Genomic DNA, 18,717 nt, shown 5'->3' with positions numbered 1-18,717 from the left:
TGGCGTGCTGCGATTCATGGGGTCGCAAAGAGTCGGACTCAACTGAGCAACTGAACTGAACTGAACAGAACTGATCCACCAGCCAGAAGGCAGCTGATTATTCCATGGCAGTGCTCAATGCATATGCCTTACGGATTCTCTTGCATGCAGGAAAAGGGCTGAGCGGAGACCTTGGCCTCTCCTTTCCAGAAACGATTTTGACATCTGAGAGAAAAAGGCCCTTGTATTTACAAACAGAAAATCTAATACATTTGAAAAGCAAATCTTGTATTGGAAAAAAAAAAAGTGGGTTGAGTACGTAAAAAACAGGGAAAACACACATCTAAACAATGATTCATATATACATTTGAAAAGAATTGGAATCACAATATTACCTACCCCCCTAATGACTTACATTCTTTGTTTACATTTAAAAATATATTTTATTTTTGAATTGGAGGATAATTGCTTTACAATGTTGTGCTGGTTTCTGCCGTATAAGTATGCAAATAAGTCATAATCATGTATATATTCCCTCCTTCGTGAGCCTGCCTCCCCCCCTCCCATCCCACTCAACTTAAATTCTTTGATTATGTATGTTATGGGGTTGCTGACTTCCTTCATTAAGAGAATTGGACAAATAATAGTGGTATTAGCACTAACATTTTTTTTATTCTTTTATTTAGTTTAAAATTTTTTAATTTATTTTTAATTGGAGGATAATTGCTTTACAGTGTTGTGTTGGTTTCTGCCATACATCAACAGGAATCAGCCACAGATACATATGTGCCCTCTCTCTGGGTTGGGGACATCTGAACCTACATATGAATCTCCCTCCCACCCCATCCCATCCCTCTAGGTTCTCACAGAACATAGGGTTGAGCTCCCTGCATCATACAGCAAATTTCCACTGGCTACCTATTTTACATATGGTAATTGATATATTTCAAGGCTACTCTCTCAATTCATTCCACCCTCTCCTTCCCCCGCTGTGTCCGTTAATCTGTTCTCTGTGTCTGCATCTCTACTGCTCCCATCAGATAGGTTCATCAGGATCATTTTCCTAGATTCCATATATATGCATTAATATATGATATTTGGTTTTCTGATTTACTTCATTTTGTATCACAGGCTCTAGATTCATCCACCTCAGTGGAACTGACTCAGATTTGTTCCTTTTTATGGCTGAGTAATATTCCATTGTATATATGTTCCATAACTTTTTTATCCATTCATCTGTTGATGGACATCTAGGTTATTCTATCTCCTGCTTATTGTAAATAATGCTGCAATGAACATTGAGGTGTCTTTTAGAATTGTGGTTTTCCCAGGTGTTTTGTCCAGTAGTGGGATTTCTGGGTCATATGGTAGTTTTATTCCTAATATATTTTTTAAAGAAATCTCCATACTGTTCTCCATAATGGGTGTATGAATTTACATTCTCACCAGCAGTGCAGGAGGGCTCCCTTTTCTCCACATCTCTCCAGCATTTATTGTTTGTAGATTTTTTTTTTAATCATGGCTATTCTGACTGTTGTGAGATGATATATATCTCATTGTAGTTTTGATTTTCATTTATCTTATAATAAGCAATGTTGAGTATTTTTTCAGGTGTTTATTAGCCGTCTGTATATCTTCTTTGGAGAATTGTCTCTTCAGGTCTTCCTCCCATTGTTAGATTTTCTTGTTTGTTTTTCTGATATTGAGCTGCATGAAATGCTTTATTTTGGAGAGGAATCCTTTGTCAGTCGCTTCATTTGCAGTTACCTTCTCCCATTGTGAGGGTTGTCTTTTCACCTTGTTTATGGTTTCCTTTGCTGTGCAAAAGCTTTTAAGTTTGATTAGGTCTCATTTGTTTATTTTTTTCATTTATTTCCATTACTGTAGGAGGTGGGTCATAGAGGATCTTGCTATGATTTATGTAAAAGAGTTTTTTGTCTATGTTTTCCCCGTACGAGTTTTATAGTTTCTGGTCTTACATTTAGGTCTTTAATCCACTTTGAGTTTATCTTTGTGTATGGTGTTAGGAAGTGTTCTACTTTCATTCTTTTACACATAGCTGTCCAGTTTTCCCAGCACTACTTATTAAAGAGATTGTCTTTTCCTCACAGTATATTCTTGCCTCTTTTGTCAAAGATGAGGTGCCCATAGGTGTGCGGGTGCATCTCTGGGCTTTCTCTCTTGTTCCATTGGCCTATATTTCTGTTTTTGTGCCAGTACCACACTGTCTTGATGACCTACCGGCCTCACTTGGCACAGTTGCTCAGTCCCTCCTCCCTGGAGCACTTCATTCTCTTGGTTTCCAGGATGCTAAGTGCTTTCCCCCCACTCCTTCACAAGCCCTGCCTCAGTCTCCTTTCTTTCTGTCTGCACTCATTCTCTTGGTGAGCTTCTCACACTTTTAAATGCCATCTGAAAACTAACAACTCCCGCATGTGTTTTCCCAGCCTGGACCTGGCCCCTCACCTTCAGCCTGTTCACTTGCTGTCTCTACATGAATGCCTAATAAGCATCTTGAACTTAATGTGTCTGACATTGAATTTCTGATCTTCTTTCTTGGAAATAACCCTGGAATCCCAGTATCTCCCAAAGTTATCCGCATCTCAGCTAACAACACCATTTCAACCACAGTAGCCCCAAACCTGTCTTTGGAAAGGCCCCATCATAGCCCATTTCCAGTCTGTCATGCTAGCTCTACTTTCAAAAATATGAAAATGTGTGTGTTAGTTGCTCAGTCATTGCCAGCTGTTTGTGACCCCATGCACTGTAGCCTGCCAGGCTTCTCTGTCAGTGGGATTTCCCAGGCAAAAATACTGGAGTGGGTTTCCATTTCCTCTTCTGGGGTGGAGGGGGTGGTGATCTTCCCAACCTAGGGATCGAACCCAGGTCTCCTGCATTGCAGGCAGATTCTTTACCATCTGAGCTACCAGAGAATCCCCCTTTCAAAATATGCCTAGAGTCAAATGACTTGCACCCTCTCTGCACCTCCCAGACGATGGTCTGGGCCACCATCATCTCGCACTGACTCTCTGCTGGAGTTTCCTAGCTGGTCTCCCTGCTTTGGCCCTGGCCTGTCTACAGGTTGTTCCTCCACATGGTGTGGAGAGTGACCCTCTCAAAACATGTGGCACCATGCCACTCATCCCTTCAGGACTCGGCAGTCACCTCTCCTTTCGCTCAGGATAAAGGGCGGGGTCCTTGCTATGGCCACGAGGCTGCGCCGTGATCGGTCCCCCTTCTTCCTCGTTTCCTCCCTGACCTCATCTCCTAAAGGACTCCCTCTGAGTTCCCCCGGCTGCCTCCTCACAGCCTTTCCACTCACTGAGTCTCCTGCCTCAGAAACTCTCCCTCGGCTGCCTCCCCGGCTCGTGTCCTCATCCTCGTTTCCAGTCGGGGTCACCCTTCGTCCTGGCAGCCGGGCCCTGTGCGAGGAGACAGTTCTCCATCAGTCTCTCGAGTTTCTGCACGGCTGGTCTTGGGAGCAAAGGCATTCACAGCTGATTCCCCCTGGACTGTCTTTGCAGGGAGGTTTTGCATAGCAGGCCGCCTTGGAAGACAGAGACCGCCTCCCTTAGGGGTAGGTAGGTTTATCGTCCGAGATAATAAAGATCGGAACTCCAGTGAGACCCGATGTCTGCAGATCTGTTTAAAATCAGAGCATCCTAATCTCGGTGTTGCTCTCAGAAACTCATCCCACTGTGTAATCAGACAACACCTGGCCCTCAGCGTGTCACCCTGCCAGAATTAGGGCTCAGGGAACCGGTGCAATGATGTTACCATGGCTACTGCTATCACTGTGAGTAATAAATTCTCTCTGTTCTGTGACCCAGGAGTCGGGTGTTTTCTGCCAGCATCTCCGAAGCTGGCAGGCTAATTTGTTTGTTCGCCAAGTGGGGTGAAATCCAACCCTTCACTATTCTTGACACCCGTCCTGAGCCATTAACTTCAGATGGCCCTGTTTTAGGCTTCCTCTAGCTGCGCCTTGTCCAGAGTGAGCAGTCTGTAGGCCCACCTAGAACCTGTGTCTCTTCTCCTAGGCTGTCCTCGGGGTCCCCAGGACTCCAGAACGCTCTGCGTAAACAGCCCTCAGTGGGCTGCCAGGCTTGCGTGTCCCTTCGCGGGCAGACTATGTTGCCAGCGTGAACAGTCTTCATCCTGAGCTATGACAGAGCTGACTGCTCTTAGAGGTGGCAGTGGTGTACGGGCAATGTACTGCTTGTCAAAGTGTGATCCCTTGACCAGCCTCATTAGCTTCACCTGGGAACTTGTTAGAAATGCATATCCTTAAAGCCCCACTCTGGGCTTCCCAGGTGGTGCTAGTGGTAAAGAACCCGCCTGCCAGTGTAGGAGGCATGAGATGAGAGTTCAGTCCCTGGGTTGGGAAGGTCCCCTGGAGGAGGGCATAGCAATCCACTCCAGTGTTCTTGTCTGGAGAATCCCATGGACAGAGGAGCCTGGTGGGCTACAGTCCATGGGGTCACACAGAGCTGGACACGACTGAAGCTGCTTAGCATGCATGCACGCAAGCCCCATTTCTAGACTGACTGAAACAGAGCCTTTGGAGACGAGCCATCTCTGTCTCCAGGGCCCTTCCAATGATTCTGATGCACACTCTGCTTGAAACTTCCAATATAAACTCACCGGGCTGGTTTCTGCATGCACCTGTATAGGAGCCCCTACTTGTTCTCATGGGGGACAGACCCCAGGGTGACCCCAGTGAGGAATGATTTCTGGTTTGCATACCCCTGTGTGATCCCTCCGCCTGGATTTCAGGTCTGTTTGCTCACCTCTTGCCCGAGAGGTTGGGTCAAATGTCCTTTGAGCTCCTGACTAGCTTGTTCTTGAAAGGCTCATTAAAATTCTTTATCACATGTTGCTTTTTAAATATAAAAGTATGTATACATGTATGTACCAGATATCCCAGGTGGTGCTAGCAGTAAAGAACCCAGCTGTCAATGCAGGAGACATAAGAAACTCAGGGTTGGTCCCTGGTTCACGAAAACCCCTGGAGGAGGGCATGGCAACCCACTCCAGTATTTTTGCCTGGAGAATCCCATGGATAGAAGAGCCTGGCAGGCTGCAGTCCACAGGACTGTAAAGAGTTGGGCATGTTTGAAGCGACTTAGCATGCATGCGTGTGTGTGTGTGTGTGTGTGTGTGTGTGTGTGTGTGTAATGCTGCTGTTCCTATATATATATACAAAACTATAAAGCAGCAATAATGGAACTATGCTTGTTTCCGTTTCTATGTGGAAAGTTGCTGCTGCTAAGTCGCTTCAGTCATGTCTGACTCTGTGCAACCCCATAGACAGCAGCTCACCAGGCTTCCCCCGTCCCTGGGATTCTCCAGGCAAGAATACTGGAGTGGGTTGTCATTTCCTTCTCCAATGCATGAAAGTGAAAAGTGAAAGTGAAGTCGCTCAGTTATGTCCAACTCCTAGCGACCCCATGGACTGCAGCCTACCAGGCTTCTCTATCCATGGGATTTTCCAGGCAAGAGTACTGGAGTGGGTTGCCATTGCCTTCTCCGAAGTTTGCAGCCAAATTAGATATTTTCTTTTCCTAACGTAATTCCTAAAATTTAAGTCTGGATGCTGGTCCTTTGCATTTAGAGAATGACTGTACACCCACATAAGCTGTTTCTCTAGGCTGAGGATATGAGTGTATCATGTGGGGAGAAGTCAGGAGGAAGAAATAGAAGAAAAAAAAGAAAAAGGTTCTGGCATATAAAGGGACTCCAGCCTAGTGGTGGGAACACAGATGTTGTCTCATAGAATTGAATTCATGAACTGAATTGAGTTCAGTTACTTTTTGGATGTGTGACGTTTAACCGAAGTCTCAGTTTTCTCATCTGAAAAATGGTGAGAGTGGGGGGTTTGGTGATGACTGAGACAATGCCCATGAGGCACTTAGGACAGTGCTTGGGTACTATTCCAGTAATGAAAAGGAAATGTGAGATTTATTTATTAAACCAAAGTCCTTTCTTATGAGCTTACCACCCTATTTTTGTCATAGCAGTTAGGTGTCAAGCTACTATCTTTAATGCATTCTTTTATCAGAAAATTCTTTGGATTTTGTACACCACCTACCATGTGATTAAAAATAGCTCTCTGGAGCTAAGGAAAGATGAGTAGGTTGAAGATAGAAATAAATATATAAGTTTCTGGAATTTGGACATCTGGCCTGCATGCAGAGTTCTTTTCTGGAGTGTAAATTTTACCTAGTAAAGCACACTGCAATTTTGCTAACAAGAGGGTATTTTAAATGATTGCTCCTTTGGTCCTTCTTGGATCAAAACTTAGAGACAGGCAGACATACAAAGCCGTGTTCATCATTTGGACACATTTTGAGGATGTGAGTGCTCAGTTGCTCAGTCGTGTCTGACTCTTTGTGACCCCAGGGACCCACCAGGCTCCTCTGTCCATTTCTCAGACAAGAATACTGGAGTGGGTTTCTGTTTCCTACTCCAGGGGATCTTCCTGACCCAGGGATTAAAGCAGCGTCTCTTGTGTCTCCTGCATTGGCAGGTGGATTCTTTACCACGAGCGCTGCTTGGGAAGCCCTTCTGAGGATGAATGAGTTAAATTCTTTGCTTCCATTTCCGCTGCTTCTCTCATGATAATTTCATAGATCATCGGAGGCGGGGGAGTGCTGGCAGTGCTTATCTTTTCATATGGCAGATCTTATTTCTGGCCTTCTGTGGTTTGGATGTTGATTATTACAGTGCAGCCTTGCTGAAGCAGCGCGGAGCCCATGGAGCAAGGTGCGTGTTCGGGTGGTAGGCCTTTGAAGATCCTGGTGTCTGTTGCTTAGCAGCACACTTGAGGTTTCCAAGTATTCTGAAAAGCACCTAATGACAAATGTAGGTTTCTGCTCTTGCTATTTCAGAGGTTTCAAAAAATAAGGCACAAATGAAAACTACATATATATATATGTATGTGCTGTGCGAAGTCACTTCAGTCATGTCCGACTCCTTGTGACCCTATGGGCCATAGCCCGTCAGGCTCCTCTTTCCATGGGATTCTCCAGGCAGGAATACTGGAGTGGGTTGCCTTGCCTCCTCCAAGGAGTCTTATATGCATATATATATATTTTTTGTGTGTATATATAGATATATATATATATACACCCATCCCAATCTATTTCCTTTATTCTGCCTTCTTTTTCTTCATAGCACTATGGCATTTTATATTACGCATAACTGTTTGCCTCCAATTTCTCTCAACTATTATTAAACTCCTTGAGGGCAGGGAACTTTGTCTTCTTTATTTTCATATCCCCAGTGTCTGGAACAATGACTGGTCCATGGAAAACACTCTGTAAATACTTGTGGAGGAAACAAAAATGAATGAGTGAATAGTACTGAGTGGATAACATCTTATCTAGCTCCAGCAGGGTGTAATAGGGGATGAACATCTCAATTTTTATAAGAAATGGCTAGTTTTTTAAAAAAAAATTATTGTAACTTCTCATCAAATCTTTCTAAATTAAAGAAGCGCTAGTAAGAGTGATGGGCTTCCCCGGTGGCTCAGCAGTCATGAATCTGCCTGAAACGCAGGAGATGTAGGAGACACGGGTTCAATCCCTGAGTCAGAAAGATCCCCTGGAGGAGGGCATGGCAACCTGCTCTTAGCATTCTTGCCTAAAGAATCCCATGGACAGAGGAGCCTGGTGGGCTGCAGTCCCTAGGGTTGCACAGAGTCGGACACGACGGAAGAAACTTAGCACGCACACATGCAGTAAGAGTGATGGTAAGAATTCTCAGTATTCTTTCTCTGTCGTGATTACCTGCAACACTGAAGTACCGAAGATGACTTTAAGCTTAGGAGCTGAGGGATGGCGATAGAAAAATAAAAGCTGGGGAAGAACTAAGTTGCCCCTCTTAAGAAAAGGAGAGTGAGAGGACTCTGGAGAGGGGGAGGGGGAAACACAGGAAGGAGGGAAGGAAGGACCCCCAAAGAGTGAGCCTTGGAGAGAGAAAAGGAAATACAGCGGGACACAAGAAGAGATGCCTGGAGGCTGATGAGAGAAACTTAGGACAAGAGGTGCTTCTAATGGCGCTTTCCCAGGAAATGAGGTCAATCACCTCCTAGTTTTCCCCGTGATATCTTGATTCAATGAAGAATTTCTTTTTTAAAATGGAGTTTTGTTGGTAAGACAGCTCAAAAGAAAAGAGGTCACTGGACACCTGATATATATTTGACAAGCAACGAAATAGATACTAGGTTTCTCCCAGTCTCCATTAAGCCACTATTGAACAGATACGTAATAGACTTCAGGATGAGCTGTGCAGATGAACCGTGTGCCCTGGGTTCCCAGGTTTTCCTGGCTGTCCTGGTGCAGAGACCAAGAAGGCAAAGGAGGGACCAGAAAGAGAGACTGTAACCCACTCTCTTGAGGATGCTTTATTCGAGCAGCTGATTTTCAGTGCCGTGGGAAACCCTGCATCAGCAATACTTCATCATGCTGTTTTACCCGGACAAATGAAAGTCTCATTCATAGAAATCAAAGCTACCGGAATTTGGTAGCATTTTCTCCTGTAATGTGCAGGTGGCCTGATCTGCTTGCTCTTTTGTAGAGATTTTACGAGAAGGTATGTCCTTATTCTTACATCCACTCTTCTGCCTGTTGCAAGAAGTTACTGAATTAAACTTGAAAAGCACTTATTTCCTTCCCTGAACGAGCCACCTCCCTCAGGTCTTTGCTGATGGCCTGTGAGGCTTTGAAATATTGATGTCTATGCATCCATTTTCCTCCCAATTTCACTGACCTTTCACTGGAGAGTATTTTTAGCTTTGTTGAGAATTTAGGGCAAATTCTGATTTCTGAGGGCATCTCTTATAGGTGGGTATTCTTTCAGTTTCATAAAACTCAAGATGTATTCTGTAAAATGAATATTTGACTCAGGGTTAGCCTTTATACTAATGAAGTTGTACACTATGAAGTAAATTTAAAATAGGCTCCCAAGGAATGACTGTGTAATGTAAAAGCATTTTTTTTTTTTTGGTAAAATCTAATCTTAATACAAATAGATGTAATCATTTTGATAATCAAATGTTTCTTGAGGCCCTATGTAAATACTACTATTGTGCTGTTAAAATGTCTCTGACTTCCTAGCAAATACAGTAAATGCTGCTGCTAACACATTAGCTTTTTGAGCTGTGAGCTGTGTTTATCCACACACCAGTGAAGAGCTCTCTTGACTGTGCTAGATGGCATGCTCACCATTGGACATTTTTCTGTGTCTCCATTTCCCAAGCCCACTTTCTAGATTCCCAGGTTTTGTCCACCTGGAATCCTGGTTCCTTTCATATCGACTTGACAGATCCCATCCAACTGCTAATGAACTTCTGATTTTCTCCCTGGAGTTAATCCCTGTCTTTTCCCAACTTCCATGGCACTTTGAATCTGTTGTGTCCTTAAGGAACAGCATCATCACCGAGAACTGGGAGAAGTTCATTAGTGATCTCATACAGTCTCCTCATTTTGCAGATGAAAACACTCCAAGATCTGGGCTGGGGGTGGGTCGTTGGCTCAGGCTGGTTTCTTTTACGTGGGTTTTCTTCCTGCCTCGCGGCCCTGTGATCCTGTCGTGTGTGTGCCTTCTCCCTTCTGAATCACGCTGTGATTTGTTCTTGTGCCCTCTTGAAAAGACTATTTGAAAGTGTGTGTGTGTTTTTTTTTAAACAGTTAACATTTTATTCATTGCAATCAGATTCAGAATATTTACATTCTTAAGCTTTCAAATCTTATCCTATTTATAAAATGAGCAAATGCTAATAATTACTGTTAAAGGAACTTTGAATAGTATGATGTTAAAATAGTCTGATATTTAGCAATATATACATGTAGCTGATATAGTCAATTTCACGTTTGAGTACTTCAGTTTTTCCAGTTGACTATCCTGCCCAATTACTTAAATCTTGTAAATCTAGAAATTGAATATATAAATATAGTAAATCTAAAATTCTCTTAAATGTTCTAATGTTACTTACAAATTTAGTAAGATTTCTACTTTAAAATCACATTTAAATCAATGACCTATTTAAATGTTTAAAATTGTAATTATAAACCTGATAGTCTCTCAAAAGATGAAACACTCTCAACCATAACATGAAATTCCAAATATTCAGATGCCTTCCCACAAGTTTGCCAGTTCTGTGGTCTTACTCATTTCTTCATGCGGCAATTACCTGAAATATCTATGTGTCAAGACATTGTTCTAAACTCCAGAAAAAAATAAGCAAACAAAAAGAAAATTTCTGCCCTCAGGAAATTTCTTCCCCCTATTTGAGGGAAGAAAGTGAAAGTCGCTCAGTCGTGTCCAACTCTTTGTGAGCCCATGGACTATACAGTCCATGGAATTCTCTAGGCCAGAATACTGGAGTGGGTAACCTTTCCCTTCTCCAGGGGATCTTCCCAACCCAGGGATCGAATCCAGAGTGGATTCTTTACCAGCTGAGCCACAAGGGAAGCACATTTGAAGAAGAGGCAAATAGTAACCATGGGCTGCCTCCCGGACTGTAGCCCGCCAGGCTCCTCTGTCCATGGAATTCTCTAGGCAAGAATACTAGCTTGGGTTGCCATTCTCTTCTCCAGGGCGTCTTCTGTCCCCAGGGATTGAACCCAGGTCTCCTGCATTACAGGCAGATTCTTTACTGCTGCACCACCTGGGAAGCCCACATAAATAGTAAACAACATAAATTAATTAAAGATGCACTATACTAGATGTATTGGTCATTGTTAAAGAAAACAGTGAACAGTTGAAGGGGGTGGTGGAGTGATGGTCATAGATGATTCTGCATCTTTGTGGGGTTGATACTCTGCACAGAGACTTTACTCTCTTAATTGAGCTTACTTTCCAGGAGACAGAGTTGGCTTTCTGAGTACGTGTGAAGTTGCTCAAGGACAAGAGATTTAGGTTGGAACATTGCCTGCATTCTCACTGGTGACCCTGGTGAATCCCCTGAACTGCTGTGTCTGCAATTCTGGGACTTCTAGAGGGAAATCTGCAGCCCCCACTTGATTGGATTTTGCATTTCTTTGCCTCTTATGAACATTCTTTCCACCCAGCTGTAAAGACCTCTGCTATATCTCTGAAATCCTTCATATTCTTTGAGTCACTCAGTCTTAACAGACACACCTGACTGCATTCTTGGCATCCTTCATAGTTCTCTCCTTCATTTGGACACAACTTCCCCGGTCACTTTCCTGTTCAACTTTAGCTCTCCCGGCAACAGAGAACTTCAAGAAGAAAAACACTGTGCTTTGTTCCATTATTCTGTTTATCACTGTGTGCTGTGGAACACAGTGGATTACCCAAGAAAGCCCTCAGGACATGTTGCTTAAAGCAGTAAGTACTGGGAACGCTCCCTGGCAGTCTGTGATTACGATTCAGGGCTGTCACTGCCACAGCCTGGGTTCTCTTCCTGATCAGGGAAGCCTTTCTTCTTCCTCTCCACCTGCCACCTACCAACCTCCTCAGTGACTGTACCACCCTTTGGGCTTCCCTGGTGGCTCAGATGGTAAAGAATTCGCCTGTAATGCAGGAGACCAGGTTTGATCCCTGGGTTGGGAAGATCCCCTGGAGAAGGAAATGGCAACCCCCATTCCAGAGGAGTGTGGTGGGCTGCAGTCCATGGGGTCACAAAGAGTCCAACACGATTGAGCAATTAGTACAACAACAGCAGTTAGTGTTGCTCAAAGAAAGACAGGGTCATCCCACTCAGCCTCCTGGTTAAAGTCAACTGCTCAGAGGCTGGACTCCCTCAAGAGTGAATGTTGTTGTTCAGTCTCCAAGTCAGGTCCACCCCTTTGTGACCCCATGGACTGCACCACCACAGGCCTCCCTGTCTCTTACCATCTCCCGAAGTTTGCCCAAGTTCATGTCCATTGAATCTGTGATACCATCCAGAGGATACATCTCATCCTCTGTCACCGTCTTCTCCTTTTGTCCTCAATCTTTCCCAGCATCAGGATCTTTTCCAGTGAATCGGCTCTTCACATCAGGTGGCCAAAGTACTGGAGCTTCAGCTTCAGCATCAGTCCTTCCAATGAGTATTCAGGGTTGATTTCCTTTCAGAGTTGACTATTTTATGTCCTTGCTGTCCAAGGGACTCTCAAGAGTCTTCTCCGGCACCACGGTTCAAACACTTTCAATTCTTTGGTGCTCTGCCTTCTTTATGGTCCAACTCTCACATCTATATATGACTACTGGAAAGACCATAGCCTTGACTCTATGGACCTCCGTCGGCAAAGTGATATCTTTGCTTTTTAGTACCCTGTCTAGGTTTGTCATCGCTTTCCTTCCAAGAAGCAATTGTCTTCTAATTTCATGACTAAAGTCACCATCTGCAGTGATTTTAGGGCCCAAGAAGAGGAAGTCTGTCACTGCTTCCACCTTTTCCCCTCCGGTTTGCCATGAAATGATGGAACTGGATGCCGTGATCTTATTTTTTTTAATATTGAGTTTTAAGCTGGCTTTTTCACTCTCCTCTTTCACCCTCATCAAGAGGCTCTTTACTCCCTCATTGCTTTCTGCCATTACAGTCCTATCATCTGCATGTCTGAGGTTATTGATATTTCTCCTCGCAGTCTGGATTCCAGCTTGTAACTCATCCAGTCTGACATTTCACATGATGTACTCTGCATATAAGTTAAATAAGCAGGGTGACAATATGTAGCCTTGTCGTACTCAAGTGTGAATAGAATTATAATAATCCCCACATGCCTCTAAGCCCTTTGCTAACTAAGAACCACTATTGGAATACTGATTTCCATAGTATTAGTGGTTGAATATTTATTTTATAAATTCCTTAAAACATTTCACAGGCAGATCATTTTTTCCCCTTTCTATTTAGGCTTTAGGGTAATGTGAGTTGTATACTGTTTTGCTTCTACCATGCTGATAATTTCATTGTGTCTGGTATATATTTAAGGTAGAAGTTTTTTCCATGTAGCAGAATGATTTTTCATTTCTTTCTTTTCACTTGGTAGTACTTTTTTTTTCTAGTCCTTCAGTGTACTTACTCTGAATGCCAGTGATCCTTTTATGGACGGAAATACTGAGAAGCCAGCTCTTATTTGAAGTGAGTCTTTTCTGCTCTCAAGCATGATAATGTTGTTTGAGCATTCTAAGAAAATTTCAAAAATAGTTTTTAAGAGGGCTGTGTTGCCCTGGGGAGTAGCATCTTCAAGGCAATCTGGTTAAGAGAGAGAGAGAGTTTGAAAGCCATTTCGACAAGGAAAGTCACTTTCTACCTCGAGTCTAAATGCACCTGGATCCATCACGAGGCAGAACTCTGATGCCATCTTGACGCTACCATTTCATTATCTCTTATCCATAGTTCTGGTTATTGCTGTTCTTCTGTCAGCTCTCTATCACATGAGTAATTGTTCCACTCAGAGTCTTTGGGAATCATCAGATATGTCAGTTTCCCTACATCTTCTCATAGTTGTTATACAAGCCCTATTTTATTTTTGTATAATTATTATCTCATCATATATGATGTTGTAAGTCAATTCAACTCTGTTATGGAGTGGAGGTGGAAGACAAGGAAAGAAGGAAAAGAAAGGCAGGCTTGTATTTGTTATGATTTCAAGGACAGATATTTGAAATTGAACCTTTTCCCAGGGTTACCTACCGACTGCTATGGTTAACTGGACAGTTAGTGCCAAGCATGGTTTATAACTTTTTTAAACTGAACAAAATTTCACTTTAACTTTGAGGTTCCTGAAAGTACTAACAAATTGGAATTTGCAAATTAAATCCAATACATAATTTTTAAATAAATAAATAAATATATTCAGCATATCTATGTGTGTGTATTCAGCTTGTCTTTATCAGAGGATATAAAGGAGAGTGTGAATTACCCCATTCTGTGGAATTCAACTTATAATTGAAAACATGAGTGGGATTCTTTCACATCTATATAAAACACTGTTTCCCAGTTTTTCTAATGATACATTCAGGTATCAAAAATGTTTTCTATTTACTTGCTCAAAGTTCCTTTAAATAAAGAAATAGAATCAAACCAGCTCCCAGCTCTGGTGGCCCACAGAATGGCAGCCAAATGACTTGCTATTACCATAACCCTTTATACTTGCTGAATGCTATTCAGTACATCTAATTGTGAGTATTCACAGTCTTTTCAGGGGGTGTGAAGGAGGCTGGCATTGCTCTTGTGCAGATTACAAAGCTGGAAACAGAAGAGGGGGGAAATAATGGCATAGAGTAGTCTTAGAAGTTGGGTTCAAGTCTACAGTTTGCCTTTCTCTTTAAGATCCAGAAAGGTGAAAAATCTGATGGCAGTGAACACGACGTCATATTATTAATGAATTATTAATTTACATACTTCAAATCAATTTGTAGCAATGAGGTAGCAAACCTGTTAATATATGATCTAAATGATTAGTATAAGTAACAATGCCAGACCAAACTTCAGGAAGACGAAGAGGTTGTAATATAAGATACCTCTCCAGGAGGATTTAGGAATAACCCAGGGAACTGCGTAACAGATCTAAGAGACTCAAGAAACATTATCGGCCATAGTACAAAGAGAACTAAGGCTGCTGGGAGTTCAGTGATACTGTCAAGGTGACCAGCTATTCTGCCTGATCATGTACATGCTATTTTCTAGAGAAAAAAGAGAGAGACGAAATCAAACCAAGATTTAACCAGAATCACGGAATTTAAATATCAGACCAAGAATAGCTATAGAATTTGGGTGTTTTCCACTAGCACTGAGGATAGAACTAGACAGAGGCATATGTTACTCTATGATAACATTTATTAAATGGTAAGCATCTTCTGTATGCGGGGCAATGTATTGTTGTTCAGCCGCTCAGTCATGGACTGCAGCACAGCAGGCTTCCTGTCCTGCACTGTCTCCCGGAGTTTGCTCAGACTCGTGTCCATTGAGTCAATGATACCATCCAACCATCTCATCCTCTGTCACCCCCTTCTCCTCCTGCCTTCAGTCTTTCCCAGCATCAGGGTCCTTTCCAGTGAGTCAGCTCTTCGCATCAAGTGGCCGAAGTATTGGAGTTTCAGCTTCAGCATCAGTCCTTCCAATGAGTATTCAGTGTTAATTTCTTTTAGGATGGACTGGTTTGATCTCCTTGCTGTTCAAGGGCTCTCAAGAGTCTTCTCCAGCGCTTGAAAAGTGTTCAAAAGCATCAGTTCTTCAGTGCTCTCCTTCTTTAGGGTCCGACTCTCACATCCATACATGACTACTGGATAGACTGCAGCCTTATCTATACAGACCTTTGTTGGCAGAGTGATGTCTCTGCTTTTTAATGCAATGTTTACATTCTGCTGATACAGTGATGACCCAGAAGGGGTACTAAAATGTGCCAGCATAGATAATTGTGGCCATTCAGGATTGATCTGTTTCCCTTGGCATGGTATGAGCCATAGGTCTCTGGACAATTTCTCTCTCTTTTCAGGTTTCAAAGGAGAGCTGGAGTGAGTTGGTGTTGGATGGTACAGGGTCTGAGGAGTCTCTTGGGCATTGGGGAGATTCTGGGGCAGTTGACTTTTGTTTGGAAAGTGGAGTTTGAGTGCTGTGCCCCTGGTGGCTCTGCCCTACATCACCCCTTCAGGCTAGTTCTTGTGGGCCCAGCTACCTCTAGGATGTGTCTGGCTTGAGGGAGGCAGGACTATGTTCCCTGGCAGCTGTACTTCCTAGAAATCAGTTAAGCATATAATGACAGAGTGCCTGGGATGGCAGAAAGGCATAAATGCCGAGTAAACACCCAGGGGCATTTTATTAAGCCAGTACCTGTAAATGTATGTCACTTGGCTGGATGTTGTACGGATCGGTTTAAACAGCAGCTGTGCCTTCTCGGAGGCGAGGTGCGAAGCACACGGTGGTGCAGGGAAGATGTGTAAACCTGAACAAACGCACAGCGCAGCATTGTTTTTGACCATGCAGAGGCACAAGCTGCCTTTTTCGGGGTTCGTGAGCTGAAGTCGTGAGCAAAGTGGTGTAGGAGTTGCATTTTTAGAACGTGAGGTGAAAGCAGTGGCTGCCTCTGTATAGACAGTCAGGAGAGGTTGCTGAGGGGGCGGTTTTGAGAGCTGATTGAAGGTAGAAAGGGAGGGAACCTGCCATTTAGATGGATGATGACTTTCCAGGCGCTGGGTACTGCGTCTTTTTAATTTTTTTCTTTTAAAAAATTTATTCTTTAATTGGAGGGAAATTGCTTTACAATGTTGTGTTGGTTTCTGCTGTGAAATAAAAGAAAGTGAGTGTTAGTTGCTCAGTCACGTCCAACTCTTTTCAACCACATGGACTGTATAGCCCACCAGGCTCCTCTGTCCATGGGATTCTCCAGGCAAGAATACTAGAGTGGGTTGCCATTCTCTTCTCCAGGGGATCTTCCCAACCCAGGGATCAAACCCCAGTCTCCTGCGTTGCAGGCAGATTCTTTACTGTCTGAGCCACCAGGAAAGCCCTTCAGCAACACAAGTCAGCCACAATTACACATACATCACCTGCCTTTTGTGCCTCCCTCCCAGCCCCCTGTCCCACTCATCACAGAGGGCTTCCCTGATAGCTCAGTTGGTAAAGAATCCACCTGCAATGCAGGAGACCCTGGTTTGATTCCTGGGTTGGGAAGACCCCCTGGAGAAGAGATAGGCTACCCACTCCAGTATTCTTGGACTTTCCTTGTGGCTCAGTTGGTAAAGAATCTACCTGCAATGCAGGAGACCTGGGTTCAGTCCTTGGGCTGGGACGATCCCCTGGGGAAGGAAACAGCTACCCATTCCTGTATTCTGGCCTGGAGAATTCCATGGACTGTATAGTCCACGGGGTCGCGAAGAGTCGGACACAACTGAGCAACTTTCACTTTCACTTTGAGACTTTAAGTAATTTGTGCACCCAGTACTCACAAATTACTGTGTGTGTTTATACACCACATTGTAACATACACACACACAGACACACACACACATATGGTGGTGATTAAGAATGCAATGAAAGGTATTTTGAGTACTTCATGAAACTCTGAGGACAGCCAAAGAAACAAATTCCCATTCTTTGAGGAATTTCCAATAGAACCGATCCTTATACAATAAACAAAAATGAAAAAAAAAAAAAAAAGGGAATGAAAAGCAGCACTGAGCATGTATATATAAAACTGAAGCATCTAGAAGGTTCAGGGTGGCCAGCCCAGGTCACAACTATAAAGGAGAACTTCTTGGAAGAGTGAGCTTGAAGCATGGCTTTGTAGTTAGGATCGACAGGACAAAAGTGCTGGATTGCTTCTCGGCCTTTTGGCTAAGATCAAGTGTAGATTATAAGTATTGGGAAGAAGCTTAGATGGTTGAAGTGTGCCTAGTGAAGGGCCTTGAAGTGGCACAGGTTGATGCTATTGGCGTTTGTATGACTCCACTGGAAGGTCTTAAGGGAAGTATGTTTAAAAAAAAAAAACATACGCACATGACAGTATGCACACTACAATATGCAAAATAAATAACCAACAAGATGTGAACTGCTCCAGTCTTTCTGGAAAACAACTGGGCAGCATCTATTAAAATTTAAATTCGTCTCTTGAAATTTTTTGAAACCAAAACTACCCTATGGAATGGTACCTGCACGAAGATATCCATTGCAGCACTGATTATAGTGGGTACCTTCCTAGCCAGAAAAAAGTGAAGTAAATAAGTGTCCATCAAAGGGGCAATGTTTGAGTACATACAGTATTTGGTTATCATGAACTATTCACCAGTCCCTTAAAGCAGTTAGTTTTGGATGTACCATTTAGCATGCATAGTCATTATGCATTGTTAGGTAAGAATAGCAAGAGACAGAAGAGTACATAACTAACTGTGATGCTATTTTTGTCAAACAGTGGCAAAAAGTGCATCCTCCGAAGACTCCTAAGACGCTTCAGTCGTGTCCAACTCTGTGAGACCCCATAGATGGCAGCCCACCAGGCTCCCCCGTCCCTGGGATTCTCCAGGCAAGAACACTGGAGTGGGTTGCCATTTCCTTCTCCAATGCATGAAAGTGAAAAGTCAAAGTGAAGTCACTCAGTCGTGTCCGACTCTTCACGACCCCGTGGACTGCAGCCTACCAGGCTCCTCTGTCCACGGGATTTTCCAGGCAAGAGCACTGGAGTGGGCTGCCACTGTGTATGTATGTGTAGTTATGTATTTATACATGTGTACATACATATAGACACATGCATTGGCAGCAAATAAACAAAGCCTTATGTTGTCTTAAATCCAGAAACTGTCAGATGCACTTTTGTTTTTATGCCTCCTCATCTTCCAAGTTTTTTTATGGCATTAAAACATGAAAGGTTTTAGCTGGGGTTTGGAGGGAGGGGTAAGGGGAGCATTTCACCTTTAAGAATAATTAATAGAGATCTTGTTTTGAAAGTTTCTGTTGAGAAGGTGGCCAGGATTTATGGCATTGCCTGTTGAATAAGATGTCCCATAGTTCTCCAAGCATATTGTACATTCCGCTAAAGCCATCAGGTAGGGGTAGGTTTCGGAACAAGTTACCATAGCTGAGAAAACTAATGACTCCAGTGGAGACTACAGTGCGTCTCTACTCTGTCAACTTGGTATCTAAGTGGAAAGGCACATTTTTATCCTTCAGGGGATCTTCTTCCTGTAGTAAATGTTGATTCTTCCTCCTGCAGCTGTGTTCTAAGCATAGCTAAAAGGGCTTCACTTATCCTGGCTTACTCCGACCCTTCCCTTGTTGGAAAGGGGGACCTATGC

At 43.3% G+C, this 18,717-nt stretch overlaps 1 protein-coding gene across 1 annotated transcript in view; it reads left to right on the top strand.

Annotated features, from left to right (window-relative positions):
• The first annotated feature begins 15,766 nt into the window (after positions 1-15,766).
• Positions 15,767-18,717, top strand: part of TPD52L1 (TPD52 like 1) — a 69,052-nt gene continuing 66,101 nt past the window's right edge. The window contains exon 1 of the mRNA XM_068985523.1: positions 15,767-15,940. Within this exon, the coding sequence (XP_068841624.1) occupies positions 15,767-15,940 (174 nt within the window). The remainder of the gene's footprint in view (positions 15,941-18,717) is intronic.

The sequence above is a fragment of the Capricornis sumatraensis genome, chromosome 13 (genome assembly GCF_032405125.1).
Source record: "Capricornis sumatraensis isolate serow.1 chromosome 13, serow.2, whole genome shotgun sequence".
NCBI classification, from domain to species: Eukaryota; Metazoa; Chordata; class Mammalia; order Artiodactyla; family Bovidae; genus Capricornis; species Capricornis sumatraensis.
This window is presented reverse-complemented; position numbering and strand designations above follow the sequence as displayed.